Raw genomic sequence first — 25382 nt, forward strand, 5'->3', positions numbered from 1 at the left:
AGAAGTGGATGCCCCCCAGTCCCGGTTCATACCCCTGGGGCCAGTCCAGAACAAAACTAGCTTCTGGGGCGAGTGGAGCAGGGCACCCTCAGCTCCTTGCCTTGTCTGTGACACTGCCCTTGCATTTCCCACCACTCCCCAGGACTCAGAGCAGAGCTGAATTTGTCCAGGAATGGGTTGGCCTGCATCCACCTCTCTCCCTCTGGTCTCCTTTGGCCCCTTCCCTCTCTGCTGGACAAGAGCCAGCTTGTGAGGGGTGGTGGGAGCTGCTGCTTTTTAAGACTACAGAGAGTGGAGCTTGGTACTGCCTCTCTGTCATGGGTCTGCCTGCATCTTGCAGGCCCTGGGTCTTTGCACACAGCAGGCCACATGGCAGTATTAGGGCAGGCCACGAGCCCCGTTCCCTAGCCATCCAGGTGGGCAAAGCTGAGGTTTGATTGTTCCTGCCATTTTTCTGATCCCAAGCCATGATCCAGTCCTGGCCAGGTGGTGGGGGGCTCTATGCAAGGCCCTGGGTGGTTGTCCCTGACCCGGATGCTCCAGCCTGTTACTGCCTGGCCCCTCTGGTTCGATGAAGTGGGGAAGGTCTCCCCACCACTCTGCTGCTCCCCAACGACACTATTAATGCCACACTCAGAGCTGGGTCTTGGATGCACCAAACCCTGAGCAGCAGGTTTGAATCCAGACTCCTCCAGCTGCCCTAAGGAGTTCTATTTTATTTCAACTATTTGGCGTTCGGACCCCTTGGATTTGACATGGATATTTATGAAGTTAGGATAGACTGACCCAAGTCTGGTGACCCCCACCTAGGAGATTCCTGCAAGAAGTTCATCTGCGGCTTCCCCAAGCTAAGTCCCCACCCCTGACCTGGCTTGGATAGGAGCTTCAAGGAGCTTCAGCCAGATGGGGCATTTGGTATCTCTTCCCTGCCAGGTCAGAGTGATGTGAGGACCAAAGCCCTTGGGGTAATCAAGGCCTGCGATTGGCCTTCCATCCAAGGGCAAGACCAGCCTGCTGCCTTCTTGGCCATATCCCGGCAGGGAACAGCGGAACCTCCAGCCAGCCACCTCAATGCCCGGATAGCACGAGAGTAAGTGTCTAGAGGGCAGATTCTGCGTCAGAGTTGTCTGTGGGGAAGGAAAGAGGGCAGCTTGGGACTGAGAACCCGAAAGGGCTATGGGAAGGCCCAACCCTGGCAACCACTCTCTCTCTCCATGGCCCAATGCCCCCAGACCCAACTCTTTCACTTACTCCCCTTTCATCAATCAGTCAGGTATTATGAGCACATCTCTGCTCTCAAGAAGTTTATAATCTATCAGGGGAGGCATACACAAAGTAATTTACAGCTAGGAGGAAAAGGAGACTGGAAAGATGTACATGGCTGAAAATGCCCTTAAATAGTAGAGTACTTACCATCCATATGTATCAATATGCTATGGGGGCTGTAAGTGCAGAAGTCTTGAGGTGGTAGCTGAAAGGAAGGACCTGGGGAGAAGGAAAATTAATCGGGGAAAGCCTGGAGATTTCAGTAGGGCTTTGAGGATGGGGAGAAGTGTGGTTAGGTGGATTTGAAGAGGGAAGGCATTTCAGGCAGGAGGAAGGGTGTGAGCAAGGGGTCAGATGTGGGAGAGTAGTGGTCAAAGCACTGTGAGTAGGTTAGGTTGGGAGGAACAAAGAGGGAGAGCTGGATTGTGATGGGAGAAGAGAGTAGGTTAAGAGAGAGTGAGATGACGGATTGCCTTAAGACCAGTAGTCAGGAGTTTCTGTTGCTGCAAAGTAGAATGGGTAATCAATGAGGATGTTTGAGAAACGGGGAGATGTGTGCAGAATGATGTTTAAGAAGGATGATTGGATCAGCAGAGTGTAAGCTTGTTGAAGACAGTGGTTGGGTGTAAGAACTCTATTATACTCATAAATGTTTAGTACAGTACTCTGAACAAAATAAGTGCTCAGTAAATGCCAATTGTTAATTGACTGATGCATGAAGTACAGAGTGGATACAGGGAGAACTGATAAGGAGATGGCTGACCCAGTAGTCAAGTCAAGATATGATTAGCATCTGGACCTTATTTGGATGGCCAGGATTTAGTAAAAAATTCAAAGAGAGAGTGAGTCAGTAACAAAATCAAGGTGGCAGCCTTTGGTTTCAGGGAGGAAGTTGCTGTTGTCCACTGTGATGGGAAATTTAGGAAGAGGTGTACACTTGGGAAGCAAGATGAAAAATTCAGTTTTAGACATTAAACTTATGCTTCCAGTGAGACATCCATGTGAAGGTGTTATGCAGGAAAGAGAAAATGCAAAACTGTAGAAAGGGAGAGTTTGGGGCTAGTGAGAGATTTTGGTGTCATTCTCATAAAGGTAGTAGCCGAAGTCATCAGAGTGAAAGAGCTCCCCAAGAGAGGGATTAAGTGAGAAGAGAAGGGGACCCAGAACAGAACCTTAGAGGGTGAGAGGCAGAAAAAGAGCCAGCAAAAGAGACTGAGAAGGAATAGCCGGAGATGTAGGAGGGGAACCAGGATTGAACTGGGTCAGCAAAACCTAAGTTAGATAGCACTTCCACGAAAAGGGAGTGGCCCACAGGACCAAAGGTGCCCAAGAGGTCAAGGAGGATTAGGACAGAATATTAGATTTGGCAAGGAGGAGGTTTTTGGTCACCTTGGAGAGTGCAGCCTCAATGGAGTGAAGGGGACAGAAACAAGATTGTAGTGGACCACTGGAGTTGGAGAAGAAGCAGTGGAGGCAGCAGCTGCATGTAACTTGCCCAAGATGCAGAGAAGCAGGCATTCCTCTTAGACAGACCCTCAGCCTTGTCCTCCAAATCCTCTGCCATTTTGTAGCACAAAGGTAGTGTAGGTGAGGCTGCTTGAGAAATGAAATGCACCTTCTGTAAAAAGTTTGGGTCTGTTAGCCAGGTGGAAGACTAGACACCATTAAAGCTTTATAAGCACTTGGAGCCAGGTAACATCTCCCCCACCTCAGGGGCAGGCGGCGGTCTTCCTGAAAGAAGGCAGGAGCCTCTGAGCAGGAGTTCACTCCTCCCTGGGGGGAATGGCTAGCTGGAAGCCCCACTTCCCACTCAGCACCTCCACCGGCCTCTGGTCCCTGGGACCTGTGGCCCGGGTTCAGGCAGGCTGGGCCGGGAAGGAGTGGTATTCTGGATTCTCCTTCCTGCCACCAGCCAGGCCATCCAGGCCCTGCAGAACGAGGTCTCCCGGCTCCAGCGGAAGCTTGAGAAGATGCTACTTAGCTCCACGCGGGACCCCGAGGAGACTCCCAGAGCAAAACCCATCCAACACCATAGTCACTTTGGGAAGGCTTCCCCATCCTTGGGGGGCTCCACACCCACCAGGTGAGTGTCGTGGTCGCTCATCAGCTGTGACCTCCCCCATCTCATCATCACTGCCAATCCTGTCCTCGGACAGGCTAGTCTGAACCTCTGTGTTCGGGGATGGGTTGTGGTGGAGATAGTCATAACCTGGGGGTCCACTGAGCTCAAGGGTGGGGTCAGTCGCAGGTCAAGTGCATCCATACCCACCTGGGCACCATTTGGCTGTCTCCCATTTGGGGCTGCCATGGCACAGTGCCTCTTCCAGTCCCCCAGAGGCCCTCAGCTCCCCCTGCCTCCAAGACCCCCTGCAGTCAACAGGGATCACCCCGCCAGTAGCCAGCTCTTTGAACATTAGTGCACTGTACCCAGTGGATGTTTACTTCCTTCTGCTGCTGCTACAACTACTGCAGTTGCTGCTGCTGCTGCTGGCTGTGTGCAGGGCACTGTGGGGTAGATACAGTAGATTATAATAATGGTAGCATTTCTTAGTAATAGTAATAATACAATATTTGTGGTATTTAAGCACTTACTATATGTCAAGTACTGTCCAAAGGGGTAGATGTAAATTAATCAGATTGGACATAGTCCCTGTTCCATTTGGGGCTCACAGAAATTCAATACCTGTTTTCCCTCCCCTTCTAATGTGAGCTCCATATGGTAGAGAGACCGATATACTTATATTGTATCTACCCCATGCTTAGTACAGTATTTGGCACATAGAAGGCACTTAACAAATAAAAGTAATTATTATATGACAAGTGCTCAATAAATCCCATTTATTAAGTCACCCTGACCATCCATCAGCTACAAATCCAGTGCCCAAATGGTAGCATCTAGTCTTCCTAGCTCAGTCCCTTGACCAGCTCTTATATACATACCTGTAAATTATATGTTATTTATATTAATGTCTGTCTCCCCGTCTAGACTGTGAACTCGCTGTGGGCAAGGGAATGGTCTACCAGCTCTGTTGTATCGTACTCGCCCAAGCATTTAGTACAGTGCTCTATGCCTGAGAAGCACTCAGTAAAGATCACTGATAGATTTATTTAAAATATGCTGAGCCTTATCCATCTTATTTTCCCCTTTTTCACTTTCCCAGAAAGCCCGTGAAGCAGCACCACCAAGAACGGAGTGATTCATCCCTGGGCATCCCACCCACAAGGCTGCGGCCCAGGTCCTCTTCTCTTCCACGGGGTACATCCATGCTCGAGTGCAGTAAGTGAAGTGTGAAGGGAGGGACCTTCCACAGGGTAAGAAATATTAATTAATGGAATGAGAATCTCCTCATTGTCAGCTTCATCCAACACAATCCCTCCAAAAGCACCTGGCTGCCACATTGCTACCAAATCAGGGCAGTCCATGAATGGTATTTAATGAGTTTTACTGTGAAAAGAGCATTGTACTAAGAACTTGGGAGAGTACAATAGTTGGTAGAGATAAGTAGCCGCATGGCCTAGTGGAAAGAGCACAGACTTGGGAGTCAGAGGACTTGGGTTCTAATACCAGTTTACTTGCTGTGGGACCTTGGACAAGTCACTTAACTTCTCTGCTCCTCAGTTCCCTCATATGCTAAATGGGGATTCAATACCTGTTCTCCCTCCTACTTAGCCTGGGAGCCCCATGTGGGACCTGTTTATCTTGTATCTACCCCTGCACGTGCTACAGTGCTTGGCACAAAGTAAGCATTTAAATACCACAATTATTATTACTATTATTCTTACTATTGGGGGAAGCAGCATGGCATAGTGGCTAAAGCCCAGGCCTGGGAGTCAGAAGGTCATGGGTTCTAATCCCAGCTCCGTCACTTGTCAGCTGTGTGACCTTGGGGAAGTCATTTCACTTCTCTGAGCTTCAGTTACCTCATCTGGAAAATGGGGATTGAGACTGTGAGCCCCACATGGGACAGGAACTGTGTCCAACCCGATTTGCTGGTATTCACCCCAGTGCTTAGTACAGTGCCTGGCACAAAGTGCTTAAATACCATTATTATTATTATTATATAATCCCTGCAATTCTGGGGCAGTGAAAGGAGATTAGGAATGTATACAATTTTCTAGGCAATGCTGGAAAGGAAGGATACAGTCACTAGTCAATCCATAGTTAACATTTATTGAACACTTACTCTATGCAGTACACCGTTCTAAGCACTGAATGCAGTGCCAGTAAATACCACTGGTTGATTGGGAGAGTTAGTAGACAATACCTAATAAGTAGGAAAGCAGTATGGCCTAGTGGAAAGAACAGGCCTAAAACTCAGGGGACATGAGTTCTAATCCCAGCTCCACTTCTTGCCCACTATAAAATCCCTCATCTGTAAAATACGGATTGAATTCTACTCCATACTACTTTGACTGTGACCATCATGTGGGACAGGAACTGTGTCCCACCTGATTATCTTATTTCTACAATAGCACTTAGTACAGTTCTTGCCATATAGTAAGTACTTAACAAATACCCTATTAATAATAATAATAATAATAATTGTAGTATTAATGTTTACTGTATGCCAAAGCACTGCACCAGGTACTGGGGTAGATTCAATACAATCAGATCAGACACAGTCTTGCTTCCATGTAGGACTCATAGTCTAAGAGGGAGAGAGAACAGGTACTTTATCCCCATTTTACAGCTGAGAAAACTGAGGCCCAGAAAGGTCATGTGACTTATTGAAGGGTATACCGCAGACAAGTGGTGGAGTGGGGATTACTACCCAGGTCTTCTGATTCCCAGCCCCCTACCCTTTCCACTAGGTCACACTGCTTCTCACCCTACCCTTAGGGAGCTTTCATTCTGTGGCAGGGAAGACAGACACTAAAATAAATTCCTGGTCAGGGGAAGCAACAGAGTTTAAAGATATGTACATAAGTGCTGCTGGGGGAGGACCCAAAGGTTTAGGGGATGAGTACCCTAGTGGGAAGGTGGGAGACAAAGAAGAAATGAAGTGGCAGTTGTGGAGTGGGGGCGAAATGAGGTATTCAGGGAAGGCCTTTCGCAAGAGCTGGGACTAAATATTGCTGGGCGGCAAGGGTCCTGACGCAATTTCTACCCTGTGAGTTGACCCATGTGCTCATGGGAGCACAGTACCAATGAACTGGCTGGTGCTATCACTCTGATAGGCCCACAACTGAATTTTCTTCCCCAGAAAGGTCTAAATCCTCAGGTGTGTGTGTGTCTGTCTGTCTATCTATCTGTCCTGTCCAGGCCCAGAGTCCGAGCAGCATGCCACCGAGAGGAGGAGAGCTGCAGAGTGGAGCTGTCAGGGTGAGGAATACGTTGGAGTGAGAGCAGGGCACGGAGCCCAGAAGCAGAAGGGCTTGATAACCTTCCGAGGCCTTTACACAGGTGCTGACAAGTCCTGAAGTGGACTGGGGTGGGGATGGTGTGTGGTGGCAGGGGGAGGTTCTGGCTCAGCCCGGAGCAGGGCCTCTGGTAGACTTCTCCCCACATTCACAGGATTTCCATCTCCCTGAAATGCAGTGGGAAGGTGATAGCTTTTTTAGGATTCTTGAGGACCCTTCACCTCCACACTCCCTGTCCCGAGCTAGACCGGAAAGTGATCCAAGCCAGGAAGTTGGGGGCGGGGGCATTCCCCTAGAGAACCCTCACTGTGGGCAAATTGAGCCAGTTGCTGGGAGTGGTGGAGGGGGCCCCCTTCTGTCCCTGAGAGTGGAATGCTTAAGGAAGTTGTTTTTTTGTGCACAGGAAAAGAGTATCATATACCAAGGCCCAAGCCTGCCAGGGCAGCCGCAGACACCGCTTCCTGCTCCCGCTGCCAGAAGCTTCCAGGTGACAAAAAACTGCACCCAGGGTCCCTCCCAGTTATCTTGGCTTGCAGGCAGGCCCCATGGGGTCCAGAACTTGGGACAGGGGACTCAGCAGCTTGAGTGCACAGGGAAGGGGGACCAGGCCCCTGGCTTTAGAAAATCTTGAGATTGGGAGCACTCCCCTCCTTCCTTCCCCCTGCATCATGGCCCACCAATCACTCTGCTCCTTGGGAAGCCACTCCTGGGATCAATCCCCTGGGCGGGTCACCCTGGTCCCTGTCTGAATACCCTGCAGGGGCAGTAGTCTGTCATGTAAAAGGCAAACAGGAGTGTCAGACCTGTTCCAAGCTTTCCCCAGGGTGAGGCTGAGATCTGCGGGTGGGAGTAGGGCTCCTTCAGTCCAGGGGGCCTCCAGACCGCAAGCTTCTAGGGCAGTGGTGGAGCCCTTCCCATCTGTGGCTTTTTCAAGCTTGCTAGACTCCCAGCCCCAGCAGCCGCACCCACTCCTTACCAGGGTGCTATGCTCCAGCTTCACTCCTCTTTCAGGCAGGGATTTGGCCCAGGGCGTAGGCACCAGTCCGCCATGTGACCCCTCCCGGAAGATGCGGTGTCCCCTGCATTGGGATTCTGGAAACCCAGCAGCTGAAAAGCACTCGGATCCAGCAACTACGGGTGAGGCAAAAGGTGGTCTTTCCCAAGGGCTCAGATCTGGCTGAGAACAGGGTCAGGGGTAGGGATGGGGTACAGGGCACCAGTCCCCTTGGGCCATGGAACCCCACCTTGACAGAGCTGAGCCAAGCCATCCATGCTCTCATTTTCCCCGTGGCCCCAGAACTGGCCCCCTCCTCACTGTGGGAGCACTCGCTGAGAAAAGAGGGGCAAATGGGCAAAGACTACAGTGAGCTGTGGCAATAGGTCAAGAGAGTGATAGGCCCCTCAGCCTTATCAACGGGGGAGGGAGGACAGAGGAAATAGGTGAGGAGTGAGGACATGGTTTCCCTTGATGATGGTGATTATTTTTCCACCTCCTCTGTTCCTTCTCTCCTACCCACTCTGCCCCAGGAAGGTAGAGCAGAGGCCAGGGAGAGACAGAGCCAGAGGGACAAGCATGGCAGAAAACACTGTGGCTGCAGGAACAGAGGCTCCAGGCCCATGATTCCTCTCCCTGGCTTTAGGGCTGTCTTGTCTTTCCCCTGGGTGATTACCCACTGCTCAGGGAGAAGCTCCAGGGTGTGTCTCCTGCCTCCCTCAAGCACAGGGCTGACTGCAGGTATTTTCCACAGAGTCACACCACGACACCAGGAGAGGTGGATCACCAGATTCCCAGCTACATTCTGAAGCCAAGCAACCACATTCTGAAGCCAAGAGACCACCATCCTCGCCTCTGCCACCAAGGGTTTGGTACCTGGCCTCCCCAGCAGCCCCTGCTCCAGCTGTCACTTATCTTCCAGCACTGTCCGTGGTGCCTCCTTCCCCTTCTGTAGTGTAAGTACCCACCTGTTGCCTTGTCGCTGTCCACAGTGGCCAGCCCTGGTCCCTGGGCTGAGTTAGGGGCAGCCCTCAGCTTGGGTGCCAGGGCCTCCATCCTCAAGATGACGACCCTGGCTCCGTGGGCTCTGAGACAAGATGAGAGACAGACTGTCTCCACCAGCTCTTTACAGCTCACTGTGGAGCTCCAGGATGGCTCCTGTGTGCCCAGGCCTGCAGGCTCTGATAGGAGTCATGTGGCCACTGACCCCAGCTGGGCTCCTACTCCCCTAAAGGGTCTGGCACTTAGTATGGTGTTCAGTCCAGAGAGGAAGGTTTGAGGCAAGTGCCTCCAGCATCAGACATGGCTTGTGTCTCCTGGGTCATGGTCACCCTGGATGGAGGGCAGGCTCAGCACATGTGGGCCCCAAGCCTTTCCCGTGTCCATACAGACAACCAGAGGCAGAAGGGCATCCTGACATTTTTCTGTCCTGTCTGCCCTCTCCCAGCCTGCATTTCCTTAGAAAGCAGGAAGAGAGAACACTAGTGTTGTCTGGGCTAGGGAAGTCAGAGGAAAGGAGACTGCAGGAGTGGTGGATACACTGCTTTTCTGACCTTTTCTGTTCTTGCTTACTGAAGCTGTTTATATTTTCCCTTCAGGTACTACCCCACTTGTGTGTCTACCTCAGCCTCCTCCCCGACAGGTCCTGTCTTCTATTGCTCCAGCAGCTTCAGCCCCACAAAGCAGAAGCCACCAGCTGCCCCCTGGCCAGCCCCGGGGCTCGGCTGTTCCCTGACCCTTGAACTGGATGACCTCAATGAACTGAATTGGTCCCTGAGCCAAGCTGTGCAGGCAGCCAAAAGCATCAAGTTTACCACCAAGCAGATGAGCCGGTCTTTAACTTCTGACCTAAACAGGGCCAGGGCCCTGAGGAGCTCTTGCCTCTTTTGACAAGAACTGGTGACAGGTGGGTTGGGTGGGGAGATCCCCCCATGCTCTGTCCAGCCTGAGGTCCCAGCCACAAAGGCAAGTCCAGGGGTCCCAGGGCAATGTATGTTGGGCTTTTACCTTAAACAAGTGGGCAGTGTCCCCCAAACAGTAGCTGTCTCCCTCAGATCTACTTATGTCTGAAAGTAGAATCGGCTGAATCTCGACAGTGCAGAAGAGAGTTGATCATTTTCCAGTTCACTTAAACCGCACAGAGTGGTGGACAGTCTGCATAGATCAAATTACCTAGAAAATTGTTAGACGCCCTTTTCCCTTTGCGCCTTTGACTCTTTGGTACGAACTAGGGCAGTGAAGGCAGGCTTGCCCCTGCTGCAGCTATGCCTCCCTCAGCTTTCTGGGATTGAGCAGGCATTTATCCATCTCCATCCCAAAGACAAGTGAGGAAAGCTGAATTTTAAATTTTTTAAAATAACTGTACAATATCGTTTGTGTTTGGAAACTGGGATTCCTCGTCTTGTTGGTGTTGAAGCTGAAGGAAAGGAGCAAGAAGCAAATGTGAGACAGAAGAGCACTTTGCCCTTCACAGGCATGTGGAAGAATTCAAAGTGCACTGGCCAACCATGATTTTCATCCTCTTTTCTTTCACACTGCCTCCCTTCTCACCTCCATCTCCTTTGATAGCTCTCCAATGGAAGGGTGTCAGTCTGGTGTTAATTTTATCCACTGTGAAATTCAGCAAATGGGCTGGATATTTTTTAATCTTAAATTCCATCCAGGTGTCACAATGGCTTTCAGCCCCATGGTGGTGCAAGAGAAACTAGTGAGTTCCTCCGTCACCTGTTTCCTTGGTTGGTTGTTACTCTCCAACCGCCCGCCTCCATCTTTCCTCTTCTTGCATTGTAATATCCTGTTGGGGAAATTTGGCTCCAGCAGGGGAGTTTGATTTGACTGGGTGTGATCTAGTCTGGTCTTCCTATGCTTCAAGGTGGCCTTGGATGCTTCAGGCTTCAATAGAGGTTGCAATTGGTCTAATTCAGGTGCCTCCAGGGGGGCAATTCTAAGCACATGGGGCTGGTTAGCAACAATAAAAGAAAGGGTGTAAATGGGCAGCAGTGCTGGGCAGTCGGCTCACAGCAGAGTAAAGGACACTGGCGCATCACGGTAAAGGTAGCAGTGGAGCCCAAGAACTCCAAAGCAGGGCCACCAGCCGTCAATGGCTTCCAACGGCGGGTCAGCCTCACACAGAGTGTGCTGTTAAGGTGGAAGGGTGCCAACAGGAGAACCTACATGGTGCTGGATGGCCCTCAGGAGCCGGCACCTTGGAAGGTGGCCATCAATAGCATAGAGCAGAAGTCCCTTCTATTCCCAAAGAAATATGCATGTCCAAAATGGGAGCCATCTTCAGTCTGTTGATTTTCTAAAACTCCAGCCTCTTGAAAAGTGAATCTGGGATTTTCAACTGGAATGCAGGCTTGGATGAAAAACTAACGTTCACACTGATCTTCTCTAACATTTCTTCTTTTTGAAGTCCTGCCAATAACCTCCTCTTTTTCCCTTCAGTTTTGGGTACTAGGTTGTATCAATGGCCATAGCCCTTACCAAACGACATTTGTTTCTTATTGTGAAATGCATAGAGAGACAGCAAAATAATCCATCTCTTCTGCAGGACACCCAGCCTGTGGTCCTGGTCAAAGGATGAAAGCCTGACCCGAGGACCCTAGCAGTCTCTGCCTTAATCTCAGGGAAACAAAGTGTGGCCAATCCAATATGACTGGACTGGCAATACTCTCACTTAAAGGTAGGGGAGACTAGGATTTGAGGCCCTGGACACTTTACCAAGAATCCAGGAGATGAGTCGGTCAGTACTACAATTTGCAGTCAATCTGGATGGAGGAATTGGAATCTGGCATGAGAGAGGCATCATAGGCCGAAGAAACCAACCATCTGCAACACAAGGTTCAGAAACACTCATATGACTGACCAGTCCTAAAAAGACTCTTGGAGACAGCAGCCTTGGATCAGCTGCTCACTACGGACTCTGTCTTCCCTTCCTCAGGAGACTCACCCCTTCGTCGCTCTTCGCATCCCAGGGCCAAGATCCTTAACATCCCATCATGGCTGGAGCTCAGAGTCACTCTAAGTTGCCTCACTCGTCATGTAGCCATTTGAACCCATAGGTAGTCCAGTTCTAACCACCCATGTGAGCAGCACGCTACAGAGAACCTAGAGGTGAAGAAACATTTCAAAGTAACCCTGCCACTTCTGCCCAAACAGAAGCACCAAGCAATGTTCTAGAAGGCTGGAGCTGGAGGGGAGGAGTCCTGGGAACCTCCCATCCCCACAACTCTGCTCTGGGAAATATCACCACCTCTTCTTGAGAAATAGGCTGAAGGAGGTGTGGCTCCAAGAATATAGTGGGGCTAGAAAAGAAACCAGGGTGGAAAATAATAATAATAATGATGGCATTTATTAAGCACTTACTATGTGCAAAGCACTGTTTTAAGTGCTGGGGAGGTTACAAGGACATCAGGGTGTCCCACGGGGGCTCACACTCTTAATCCCCATTTTACAGATGAGGGAACTGAGGCACAGAGAAGGGAAATGACTTGCCCAAAGTCACACAGCTGACAATTGGCAGAGTCAGGATTCAAACCCATGACCCCAACTCCAAAGCCTGTGCTCTTTCCACAGAGCCACAAGAAAAGAAAATTGAGGAGTGAAGGGGGCGGGCAGGGAAGGGCAGGGGGAGAATCATCTGCCCTGGTAGCTGACTTCCTACCAAAATTCAGTTCCCTAAAGTGAGGGCAGCGAGCCTGAAGGAAGTCACTAGTAGGTGTTCATTTTTTCCAGTTTCTTTTAAGCAAACACCTCCAAGTGACTTCCTTCAGTTTCTTTTTAGACCTCAGCCTTCTTTCCAATTTCTTTTAAGATGAGAGCCTTAGTTATGCTACAGTGGTGAAGGCTCCGTGCTGATGCCAGCATTCCCAAATTCAGAATGAAACTAATTCCTAGATTTCAAGGAAGCAAAATTCTGAGGAACAAATCTGGTTTTTGGCCTTGGGTCAAGGGCTTTAGGAGCCTGGCCTCCCCACAGTTAGCCTCCAAACCTGAACCATTTGCAATCACTGAGAAAAAGCAGCAGCTGTGTTTACCTGGCAGCCCCAAGCACCAGGGACCACGGTTGGTCACATGGCATATTTCAAAGTCAGGGCATCCAGCTGGGTTTGCTTTAAAAAGGGGATCTTGTTCCTTATGGGAAATATCCAAACCCTGCCCAGGCAGGTCTCTCACCTTGTGGTTCAATTTGGGTCTCAAGAAACTAATCCATTCCTTGTTTTGTATGATAAACTTAGAGAGAAGTGAAGATGGCTATGGTTACGATGAAGTTCCAGTTTGTTAAATTCCACCTACTCCAGGTGGAAAACCACACTGTGGAAGAGCCATGTACCCAATCTAGATCAGGTGAGGATGGTCACCTTTGGGGGAAGGGAGGAGGGTGGAGAGAGAGAGACTTTTTTCACATTGCACAGAAATATCCATTTGAACCAATGCTAGCCTGGAAGAGGGCAAGTAGGTCTCTAGGCAATATCCAACAAGAGGCATAATGCTTAAGGCAAAGCCAGATCCAATCAGGAAGCCATTGCTACTTGTAAACAAGGGAGGTTTTCCAAAAGAAAATAAGCCTCCTTAACCCTGGCCCTGCAAAAGATCCCCTAAACTAAACCTTTCCACCCCTCATAGCATGCTGAAACAGTTCAAAGGCCTAAACATGAGCAGTAGCCTCCAAAGACTCATCACTTGCTCCTGGGAAGCGATTGGGGTTATCCTGGGGAGGCTCAGGCTCAATAAAGATCAGGCTCAATAAAGAACTGAAAAAAATTATTTTCTAAACCTCTTTGCTCTTGTTCAGCAACAAACTAGTAGAATTCTTTGTTAGATATTTTATGTTTTAAACTCAGAGTACCTATTTTTTGCTAAATAAATTTTTTTCTTAAAAAAGTGTCTCCTTCCTGAAAAGACAGTGAGCAGAGCAAAAGCCATTTCTGGACTTAAGACACCAGTGCTCCTTACTTTTCCAGGATTCCTTTGGCACAAGCTTCTACTTGCATTGTTTAGCGACTCACAATTCAGAAACCAGGAGGGCGATTTGCAGTTGCAGTGAGCGGGTGCAGGGCATGCTGGGAGCAGACACGTACACACCTGTGGGAGCTTGGAGAGAGAGGAAAGATAATGACAGCAAACCACCCCTCCCGCAGGAAGGCAGTGCCTCTCCAAACTAGATGTAATTTCATACCATGGAAAGTGGGGGCCAAGGCTAACGAGTCTCTGGACAGTGGTTCGGTTACCTTCCCTGAAAGGAAGAAATGAGGTCTGAAACCCAAAGGTCACCCAGTGTCAGCAGAAGATCAGAGTTAAGGAATAAAGTAGGAAAAGAAAACATCCCTTTTGCACCATATATGGGAGCTTACTCATTTATTTGACTTGGGTGCTTTAGTACAGAACAGATATAGAGATGATGCATGTTTGTGCTTCAACACTTTCAAACATTTAGATTCCAATAATTTCAAGGTAAACAAGTTTCAAGACAGACTAGCTTTTTAAAATTTTCCTTTTATATAAATAACAAGAAAATGAAAACAAAATGGCCAATGAACAAGAACTCAAAAGCATTTGCATTAGTAATTCAAAGGAAAGGAAACCAAACAGCAACAAAAAAAATCAGTGCAAATGTTTACAGCTTTCCCCAAACCAAAGTGTTTAAGGAGGAGACCGGGGTTGGTAAGGAGAAACTGGAAAATGAACAAGCAGGGAAAGAGCTGGTTTTCTGGGTTGCAAAGGATGGGGGAAAGGAGGTTGCAATGCTTCGAGAAAATGCAATGCACTGAGCTGGGGAGGGGGGTAGGGGAGAAAATTCATTGACAGGAAAGTAAAAGGGCTGCATTAAAACTACTACACACCAAGCTTGGAACAACATCACAAGACACAATAAGTTAACTACACACAGTCTGCTGTGAGGAAGGGACAAAGAGCAGCAGGGAGGAATGGGGAAATGGGGGCTTCCATTGCCAAAACATTTCATTACCAGACAACAACAGCAGAAACGAATGATGAACACAGCCTGCAGAGCCACAGAGGGAGCCTCAAAGACAAATCCGATCAGGCTGCCTTGGCTTTAAACTTAAAATTCAATATTGAGATTAAAACATGCCTTTTGGCATTTTAAAAATACTTTCTTCCCAGCATGATGTTGGGCCCCGCCCTCGTAAAAAAAAACAAAAACAGGCTGATCAAGCCCAGGGCAAGAAACCTCAGCCCAGGCTTCTCTCTGGGATGCAGGGACGCTCGCTCTGCAAACTTGAGGTCCAGAAACCAATCTTTATGGGGCAGTTGGGGAAGGAAGGAGAGAACAGAGCGACATCTTAGTCCACCTGCTCCCTTGCCAAGTTCTCCCTTAGCACAGACAACCCCTGGACTAACTTGGAGCTCGGCCTCTTTCATGAGCAGTGCCAGGTACCAGGAAGCACACAGCAAGAGGTTTCTGGGGCAGTGCCTCAGGCCTAAGTCCATCCCCTCCCAAGGGTGGCAGTGCTGATCAAATCCCGACTCCTGCTGGTCTGTTTGCCAGCCCGTGCCCTCTGGCTCACACCTCTGAAACACAACTCCAGGAAACCGGGTTCTACTTCCAGCAAAAACTTCCTGGACACAAAGAGCCACTGCCCCCTTCCAAATTTCCAACTCTTGCCATAGTGGCCCAGGACCTAACTTGAGAGAAGGGAAGCCTGCAGTCAGACACTCCCCTTCCTGAGCTGAAGCCCAAGGCTGGGGCCACCAGCTGCAGATGGGTGACAGCTAGGCCTTCCCCAGTACTAGAGGAGAGGCTGATTTCTGAAGTGGTGGATGGAGGCGGCCTCCCTGGGGTGTGGGCCAGCCTTGACCCCAGCCCAGGGTTCCAAGTCCCACTTCTGGGAGCAGCCGCATTCAAAAGTGGCAAGGCAGGAAGTTTGGAAATAGGGAGCTCACCAATCCTCAGTTGTACATATTCCTCAGAATGCAGAAGCCTCCACAGCTGGGAAACAGCCTACAGTAAGAATGGGACCAAATAGACAATACTTAAAACCTTAAAACCCTCTACCTTTCCACTCTCAGGCAATTCCTGCTCAGAAAAGACATGTTGCATCAGGCCAGGTACAAGATTACAGAGCCATAAATAACTGGAGTGTGTCCATCCATCCAAAAAGGCTCAAAAAATTCTCTAGCAATGCATCACTTGAAATGAATTGTTCTCCTTTACATACATATACATATATTTATATAATATATTCTCTTTTTTTTAAAACACAATGCATAATTTCCCTTGGTTGGAAACAAGAAGGGAGCTTTGTTCAACACGAGAACGCAGGGAAGAGAAGGCCGGACTTGGCGTGCAGGGGATGGAAGATGGGGGTGGGACTGCAAAGAAACATCAAAGACCAGCAGGAGAGGGAAGCTGCCAAGAGCTGAAGGGAAGATTATTCAGGGTTTGTGATTCCGTTATTTAACTGCTGATTTCTTCGTCTGTTTTATTCAGTTTCTTCAGCGTGTCCAGGAGCTTCTGTGGGGTGAGGATGTGCGTGGCTCCTGAGGGAGGCAGAGGGAAGCAGAAGCGAGTCAGCCTTTCAGTAGTGGTTTCCTACTCATTTCCGCTCTGCACCTCCCTCTAAGGGACCGTCCGGTAAGGGACGTGGACGGAGGTCCCCCTCCCCACCCCGGCCGAGGATATCATGGCAGCTGGAGGGGCTGGACTCGGAAGGGAATAACGCGCACTATGAGCCAAGGGTCGGGAGGAAGGGCAGCCTAGTTTAGGGAGAAATACAACTCGCTCCCAGGAGAGAGACTGCTTCCTGTGCTGGGGCTCAGGATGGGACAGGCCACCACAAGCACAGTGGAGTCAAGTAGCCCAGAGAGGGCAGGTGTGTGCACATGGAGATTTCCAGCTCTGGCAACACTACAGGGGTGCCAGTTTCTGCTCTGCTGGGTCCGGGGGCAAAGGTGGCAGCTAGGCAGAGGACAAGCATTCAGGAGGCCCTGGGATTCCACTTCATGGGCCTCCCCCTGAGGGTGGGGGCTGGAGTGGGATTTCAGACAGCAAGGACAGGGCCTCAGGTGAACAAGGGGCTGGCTGGGGAGGCTGGGGTACCTGAGGCCTTACCTTGAAAAGACAGCGCACCGTACAGATTGGAAATGCTTGCAAAAATTCAAGCCTATGGAATCAACTATACTTCTACTGCAAAAATAAATCATAAGTAAATGAAGGCCTTTCTCATAAAGAGATAGGAAAAAAGAGAGCTCTAAGTGCAGGAAAAAAACAATGCATGGATTGTGTGGTTTGGTCATGGGTTTTAATCAACAGAACAGAAGTGACCGTGAGCTGTGGAGTGGTGAGTGCATGAGGACTGCACGCATGCAGTGGTGGGCTTCAAAGAAAGATGTTCCAGGTGGGAAGAGAAGAACCAAACAAAAGGCAGCCAGGTTTGAAAATGTGCATCCCCCTGGGTGGTCCAGGCCGGGGAGGAGTTAGGCTTATGAGAGGGGACAACTGGGAGCCAGAGTCGCACACCAGGAAGGCCATCTGGCTTCCTTCACTTAGGGAAGGGGCCTAGGGCCTTGCCCTTTTCTCCCAATTGAATTTGAAACCACTAAAGAACCAGCCCCTGAGTCTGCCACTTATTCAAGGGTTCCTTTCTGGGAGGTAGCAGAGATTCAGGGGAGGGATTAAGCAGGAGACAGGGCCCCAGTAGTGGGGAAGGCCTGAGTGCTTGAAAGACAGGGGCAGGAGCACTCTGAACCCCTGAGGCTTGCAGAAAGTGCAGCATTTTCCTGCATCTCAGCCCATTTTCCTGCCACCTTCCAAAGAGGTTAATCAGGCCACTTTCCCTGCTCTCACTGTATAGATGGGGAAGCTGAGATTCAGAACAGTGAGTAACCTGCCCGAGGTCGTTCAATCAGCTGCAGATTCCCAGGCCAGAGTGCTTGGTCCACTAATCTATGCTGTCAACCATTGGGAAGGAAAAGAACAGCCTGAAAAGCAGAGGCTTTAGGCTGGGGTCATTTTATCCCTGTTCTAACAGAATAATTCCCTGACAATGGCAGTGTCTGCAGGCAGCAGGAGGCCTCTCTAAAGGGTTTCTCCCCTAGCACCTCCTTTCTAAACAGGCAAGATGATTTCAATCAAGAGCAGGCCTAGGACCCAGCTGAGCAGCTAAGAGAAGGAGAACCTGATCTCAGCTTGATGCCAACTGGAGAAGAAGGGTACCCAGGGTAATACTACTACTACTAATAATAATAATTGCAGTAGTTGTTAAGCACTTACTATGGGCTAGGCACTGTACTAAGCACTGGAGTGGACACAAGTAAATCGGGTTGGATAGAGTCCCTGTCCCACATGGGGCTCAGTCTCAATCCCCATTTTACAGATGAGGAAACTGAGGCACAGAAGAGTGAAGTGACTTGCCCCAGCTCACATAGCAGACAAATGGCAGAGCTGAGATTAGAACCCAGGTCCTTCTGACTCCCAGGCCCATGCTCTATCCACTAGGGTATGCTGCTTAAGGGCTTCCAGGGGGTGCCCATCCTCAGGAGACAGGAAGTCTGTCTCAAAACTTCCATGTTATATTGTTCTGTTACATGGAAACTGACACACCACCAGCCTCTGGACTCTCTGCCCTATCTAGCCTGTTCGGACTTCCAGAAAACAGTTCCCCGATAATCGGGCAAAAGAAGCAAGAGCAACCAGTAAAGATTTGAGCCCAGTTGCTCCTGAGAGGTCTTTCCTCCTTCTCCGGAGGTTTCTCCAGAAGAGATGATGACTCCTGGGGCAAGCAAATTCACCCATAATCTTAATCTCACATTAAGTGGCATTAACATTGGTCACTTAGTAGCACCTCTAGCTCTACTCTACTTCTTTCCCCAAAGCAAGCCAATTCTCAATTATTCTGGGACTGAATACCTCATTGGTGGACTCCTTTGACCACCTGCTGGTTAGCACTTCCCTGCCCCTCATGCAGTGTAGCAAGAGGAGGAAAAACATGAATGGGTCCATTTTACTTCTCATTTACATTCATCCCGTCTGTCTCCCCATGGACCCCTTACCCATGTCCTATCTCTGGCCCTTCATACCCCAACAGATAATTATTCTCCCCACCTCCAAAACCTTCTTAAAACCACATCTCTTCCACTAGGCCTTCCCCAACTAAGTCCTTATTTCCCCACTTCTCCCTTCTGTGTCACCCTTGCACTTGGATTTGTGCCCTTTATTCACCCCGCCCACAGCCCCACAGCACTTATGTCCATATCCGTAATTTATTTTAATATCTGTCTCCCCCTCCTTGTGGGCAGGGAAGATGTCTACCAACTGATCTATTTTACTCTCCCAAGGACCACTTAGTACAATGCTTTGCACACAATAAGTGCTAATAAAATTGATTGCTTGATTACTAAGGAGGGGGTTGAAATTACTAATGAAAATGATCTTGAGGGTGGGGAATTATCTATGGATTTCAATTATTCAAGTTGCTCCTGCTCCCTGGCTATTTCTCTCATCCAAATCTAAGTACAACACAACACATGCTCAGAGCATGGCTTTGCAGTCACTTGCTGCATTATTCATCTTTTTTTTCCCAAAAAAGTATCTTCTCTTTACAAGGTACTGAAATTCTGGACCTTTACAAGGGGAGAAAAATCAGGCCACTTAAAATCGTCTTTAATCCAGGCTTCCACCATCTGGACCCACAACCAAGAAAGGGGCATCTTAACCAGGGCATGTCAGACTGTAATCTCCTTCCCCGCTTTAGATGGTATTAGAGATGCATGCTAATCTCCTTTCCTCCCTGATACTCTCTCCAGAGACAAATCACTGTGGTTACAAAACAGAGAAAGCAACCAGTGGCAGCCAGAAGATGCTGCAGACTCTCCTAACGTTGAGCTCCACCCAAGACACTTTTGACAAAGAAAATGAGTAGCTCCTTAATGGTCACCCCCACACTCAGCCCCCACGTTATGGCACACATACAGATAATTATATCTATCATAATCCCCTGATTTTCTCACTTTCCTCTGAGATGCCAATTTTAAGTGTGCCCCAACTCTTAAGTTGCAGTTAGTACAGCTAAAAGAGTGTCTTTGTTCTTTCCTCGGGGTGAGGAAAGGGTAAGTCATGTGCCAGTCGTTTTTTGGTCAACAATTCTCTCTCTCAAAATTTTTAAATACGACTAGCAACAGTTGCTGCCCACCTACTTGCAATCTGTTGGTGCCGGTGAGCTCTTCCCTAATTAGGGGCTCACCGGTGCACCGCCATGGCCCTGGAGCAGTTTAGAATTGTTGCGCTCTTCCATTTCTCCCCCTGCTCCAGAATTCTAACTCACACCTAAGGGGAACACTGCCAAGCAAGCATTGTGTTTTCCAGGATCACAGTGCCCTGCCCATTTTTTCCCTCTCCTGCCCTGCTGCAGTCCGGAAGCACTGCCAGCTTTTGCCTAGGGAACAGAGGAATAAAGAAGGGAGAGCAGGGAGCTCAGAAACTCTTGAGGACAGGGATTATTACCATTATTATTATTATTGTATTTGTTAAGTGTCTATTATGTGCCAGCACTGTTCTCAGCACTGGGGTAGACACAAGTTAATCAGGTCGGATACAGTCCCTGTCCCACCGGACGCTCACAGTCTAAGAAAGAGGGAGAACTGGTTTTTAATCCCCATTTTAAAGATGAGGAAACTGAGGCGTAGATAAGTTAAGTGAATTGTCCAGGGTCACACAGCAGGCACAGGGCGAAGCAGGGATTAGAACCCAGGTCCTCTTACTCCTAGGCGTGGGTTCTTTCCACTAGGCCATGCTGCTCCTGGGTATCAGCCTGAACAGGCACAGAGGGACAGCAGCGTTGTTTTTCTTTAGCAGCAGGTTCAACTTGCAGCTCTCTTAATGCTGCTGAGCCACCACCCACAATCACACTCTCTGCGGTTCACCAAAATGAAATAAACAATAAGGAAATTTCTGGATAGAGCTAATTCCTGAACAAAGGACTGACTGGGAGAAAGACTAAAGGAGGAAGACAACACTTGGGAGTTTAATCCCTTGAGATTTGGAAATCCTTGCCCCTTCCTGACTCTCCATTAACCCTGGCAGTGTGGGGCGGGGAAAACAGGGATCAGTGAAATCCACAGGCAAGCCTACAGTCTCACTTGAATAAGGCACTCGAGTCAGGGAAGAGATAGAATCCAATGATTAAAGCTGTTCAGCAAGCAGCACAATAGGCCGATCCAAGTTTCCTTCCTTTCTCTTACCTATGAACAGTGGGGTTTGACAGAGCCTTCTATAAGCAGTGACCAGAAAGCCTCAGTCCTGACACACTGGGCAAGCAGTGTGGCCTGGTGGAAAGAGCATGGGCCTGAGAGTCAGAGGACCTGGATCCTAATTCTGCCTCTGCTGCTTGTCTGCTGTGACCTTGGGCAAGTTATTTCTCTATGCTTCAGTTCCCTTATCTGCAAAATGGGGATTCAATCTCTGTTCTCCCTCCTACTTAGACTGTGAGCCCCATGTGGGACCTGATTATCTTGTATCTACTCTAGTGCTTAGGACAATGCTTGGCACACAGTAAGCACTTAACAAATATCACAGTTATTATTATTACTTTAAACTAATATTAGTTTGTGCAGTGCCACTAGCACCCTCTCCTCCTTGCCAGTCATGCTCCTACTGAGGCCTACAATGCAATGAGCAAGTAGATGGGCACTGCTATGTGCCCACAAAGGTTTTTTAAGTGTAGGACCCATTTTACAGCTGAAGTGACCATAGATAACCTGGTGCTATGATACATGACATCAATGTAACACAACACCATATCCCAGCAGGCAATCATCTTGGCAGTGGCTATGACTTTGCAGTCCACATTAATCAGCTGTTTGTCAGTTTCCCCACTGGGCCTATCAACCTCCTAGAATGCCTCACGGGTTCTTCAGTCAGAAATCTTCACCAGAGATGACACAGCCCCAGCACAAATTCCTCTACTAGTAGAAGCAGAACTAGAAACCAGATTTCCTAATTCCCAGACCCTTGCTCTTCCCACTTAACCAACAGCAAGGGTGGTGAAGCAGTCAGAGGAGGAAGAAAGAAGAGATCAAGAAATCTGGCCAATTCACCAAATGGAGAACCATCCCCTGAATAACAGAGTTAGCTATATCCTTAGGCTTCGAATGTGTTCCCTAGGGGACAAGTTTCATAATAGGATATATGGCTGAGAAAAAAAAAATCAACCTCAGTGTCCTTAAAGGTGTGGTTTCTTCCACTGCTCAAAGACTTTTGCAGAACAACGGGGAAGAAGAATGAAAGAAACTGGGGCTACTGCTGAGAAACCAACAACTCAATAGCATCTCCTGCCCAGAGGGCCATCACCATCTAAGAGTCAAGGCTTTGACCAAACACTGTCAGGCCTGGGGCTCAGTCATTTCTTCCTGGAAACTGCCTGCCATAAGAACATGCCTCCAAAGTAGGCATCCACCTAGGTTTTCCTACCCCCAGTCACCACAATTCCAAAAAGATCAAATACCCTTGACTGACCAAAACAGCATTTTCATTGGTCCTCTGCCTAACCTAGACCAGATTTCCTTCTGAACTCTGCACCTGCCTCCCCTCCCCAAATCCACTGGTTTGCCTAGAAAGTTGGGGGGTGGATACACAAACTCCACTGATTGATTGAGGGGCAGAGGGCAGCCCAAGTCTCTTGGATCCTTGGCGCTTTGAAGGTGTCACCCTGTGGCCACTATGGCTCGGTTCCAGCTCCCTTTCCACAGATCCTGATTAAAAGCCATTGCTTTGCCAGATTATCTTGGTGTCCCACGCTGTCTGATTTAGTGGCAGGTAACTCAAGATAGGAAGGAAGCCGGCAAGTTCTGGCTAAGAGAGATCAAAGTGGGGCTCAGGAAGGCAGTCCTAAACACATTTTCAATCAGTATTAAGAACTGCAAGCATTTTTTTGTTAAAAAGAAAACCAACTTAAAAGAAAAAAGAAATACAGAAAAAACAAAAGTCTAAAAGAAAACAGAGTGACGGAATAATCAAAGAAAACCCTTCAGAATGGAAGAGTTTCTTTTCTTTAGTAAGCTGCTTTTACTTTGTTTCTTTGGCTCTCACTCCATTGTTGGAGCCTGATCCTCAAAAGATACCCTAGTGAACTCCCTGAAGTCGGGATGTCTCAGGTCCATGAGAAATTTGGTGGGAGTAAGAATGTGAGTAGAACCTGTGGGAGAACAGAGGCCAGCTGACTGCTTGAACAGAAATCAGTTAAAGGAACATGCTGACTTAGGCCTACATTGCTATGCAGCCGATGATAATGGGTGGAAGAGCGGGAGGCAGGAAGATGCACACTGAGGCTCAGAATGACAAAGTGAAGTACAACACATGCATAACCAGATGGACGCATATGTGGAATTTCAGCTGTCTGTGCTGGGCCTTCCCTAGCCAGCTGAATGAACCACCTCTCCCCATCCCTTCCCTAACTCCCCACTTCTCTTCTTCGTATTGCCCAAGGAACTTCAGTAAGTGCCCCTCTAGACTATAAGCTCCTTGTCGGCAGGAACCATGTCTACCAACTCTGTTGTACTGTATTATCCCAATGCTCAGTACAGTGCTCTGCACACAGTGAGCAATCAATAAATACTATTGATTGATTGACTGAAAAGAGCTCCATCCCAAGGAGGACTTCACTGAAAGGTCCAGCAGTAAACAGCGTCTTTCCAGGGGCTATTACTTGGGCTCAAGATCCTCAAGGAACATTCATGCAGCAGATATATAGTTACAGGATACAGAGAGGGCATCTTTACTAAATAGGTCACAACAATATGGACATTAACTATCCCACAACAGAAATGCCATGAGAAATAGCTGCAAGAGCAAATGAAACTTAAGGAGGCTTTAGGAGGAGTGGATGGAAATAGACTATATAAATTCCACTAAATCAAAGTCAGCAAACACAGGGGTGGTCCCACACTGTAAGACTAGCTAATACAACTGTACTTTGCATAAGGCAGGCCTGCGCGTGCGTGCGCACACACACACACACACACACACACACACACACACAGACAGAGAGGCACATGCACAGAAGCATTGACACTATCACAAACATGTACAGTTGCAAACAGGCACCCACACACAGTTACAAATATACACAGATGCACACAAGAATGTATCCACACGCACACAAACACATATATGCGCAGACAGGCGGGCTCACACATAGGCACCCACAGAGAGACACATGAAAGGGAGCAGGAGAGTAGAGACGGAAAGAGTAAGGGAACAGTGGGGGATGTGGGAGTACCAGTAAGGGAAAGGGGTCGTGGAAGGGAGGCCTAGAGCCAGAAAGGGTGGGCGGGAGTTCTGACTAGGATGGGTGGAAGAAATGGGGTAGACTCAAACCAGGCAGACCAATGGAAAGAAGGAGGTGAAGAAGGTGGGAAAGAGGAGGGAGCCACAGTCTGGGTGGACAGGATGAAGATGTGGGGGTGGGGGGTGGGGGAGGATGTCCTGATCTAATGGTTGCTGTTCAAGAGACCTGCACACTCACTATTTAGCTGAGCCCCAAACTGGCCCATCTTTGTAATGGGGAGAGAAGCTGGAAATAAAGCAGTTCTCGCCTCTATGTAAAGTGGCCTTCGATCCCTTCCCCCAGAGTAATATCATTATCTGCTCCCCCAATTTGCTTTAGTAGACATTGCCTCAAATGAGTTCTTCAGTAACTTGGGGTTCTCTGCATTTGCAGGGAAAAACAAAACAGTGGAATCATGCTGCAGCTGCAGTTGGGGGTCCAAACCACATTTTGCATCTTGTACAGATTTGAATCCACTTTTGAAAGAAAATGAACATGAGGAAAGGAAGTGGACCAGGAGAAACCAGTAGTTTGTTCACTTAGCAGGAGGCTTGCTTTAGCCAAGTCTCCAGAGCCCTGAATGTTGCAGAAGGCAAGTGGCCTGAGGGAAGGGACGAAATCAGCTCCCAAGAGCAGCTTCCTTTCCCTGGAAAATCGCAGTGGGTGTGATGGTCACACAATGGAGAGAGCCTGCTCTGCTTATGGGGCGTTCTGGACACACTAACATCTGGAGGCTGGATCTGACAAGGTTGGTGGAAAAAGAGAGGGAGGGTAATGTGGGGGGGGAGAGAGAGAGAGAGAGAGAATGTGTGTGAGTGTGTGTAGCACAGAAGCAAGGGATGGAATGAGTGAATGCAATGGAGCGGCCCCTTCCCAATTCAAAATGCTTCCCTACTCACCTATTAGCACTTCCCACTTGCCGTTGGCTTGTGTCACTTCATAAGCGCAGCGCATTTCATTCAAGCTCACACCTCCCAGGATGAAAATGATGAGGCGGGGCCCAGTCCGGTACTCACCCGGGGCCTTGTTCTTGTGCCAGTGGCCATAACGAGCGCTAAACGATGGAAAGAAAGACACACGCGGACACGCACACATGGAGAATCAGGGATACAAGGCAGTGACACAAAGAGAAAAAGGAACACAAATGAGAGAGAGAAAGGGAGATAGAGAGAGAAAGAAAGAGAGAAACACCAAGAGGAAATCATTAAGACCACAAATGCAACTCCACATTCAGTATCCAAGTCCTTACTCCATGGACAAGTGACTTGAACTCCTCCGGGCTGACACTCGTAGGCCACACTATAGCTAGGAAATGGAGGAAAGAAGCAAATTAGACCAGGACTGGCTTCCACGGCAGGCGTCTGCCTCAAGCAGAGTATGGAATATGTGGTGCAGTAGAAGAAAGTGAAAAATGAGGTGAAACAGCCTACAGAAAGGTCTGAAAAAGTGAGGTAAGAGATTTCCCAGACTAGTTA

At 48.8% G+C, this 25382-nt stretch overlaps 2 protein-coding genes across 3 annotated transcripts in view; one reads left to right on the plus strand and one right to left on the minus strand.

The window, feature by feature from the left end:
• AKNA (AT-hook transcription factor) overlaps positions 1-12016 on the plus strand; it is a 60151-nt gene extending 48135 nt beyond the window's left edge. Inside the window, exons 15-22 of the mRNA XM_038745579.1 lie at positions 934-1090; positions 3179-3349; positions 4428-4543; positions 6530-6670; positions 7031-7114; positions 7639-7764; positions 8376-8577; positions 9220-12016. Coding sequence (XP_038601507.1) covers positions 934-1090; positions 3179-3349; positions 4428-4543; positions 6530-6670; positions 7031-7114; positions 7639-7764; positions 8376-8577; positions 9220-9511 — 1289 coding nt within the window. The 3' untranslated portion in view covers positions 9512-12016. The remainder of the gene's footprint in view (positions 1-933; positions 1091-3178; positions 3350-4427; positions 4544-6529; positions 6671-7030; positions 7115-7638; positions 7765-8375; positions 8578-9219) is intronic.
• A 1932-nt stretch (positions 12017-13948) lies between these two features.
• STXBP1 (syntaxin binding protein 1) overlaps positions 13949-25382 on the minus strand; it is an 86300-nt gene continuing 74866 nt past the window's right edge. The window contains exons 18-20 of one of the 2 annotated variants that reach the window (XM_038746034.1): positions 24807-24961; positions 22651-22776; positions 16039-16126 (exon numbers count right to left, since the gene is read on the minus strand). In XM_038746034.1, the coding sequence (XP_038601962.1) occupies positions 22667-22776; positions 24807-24961 (265 nt within the window). In that variant the 3' untranslated portion in view covers positions 16039-16126; positions 22651-22666. Of the gene's footprint in view, positions 16127-22650; positions 22777-24806; positions 24962-25382 lie in introns of both variants that reach the window. The other variant, XM_038746035.1, reaches the window with a different exon arrangement.

This window comes from Tachyglossus aculeatus, chromosome 4, assembly GCF_015852505.1.
Source record: "Tachyglossus aculeatus isolate mTacAcu1 chromosome 4, mTacAcu1.pri, whole genome shotgun sequence".
Lineage (NCBI taxonomy): Eukaryota > Metazoa > Chordata > Mammalia > Monotremata > Tachyglossidae > Tachyglossus > Tachyglossus aculeatus.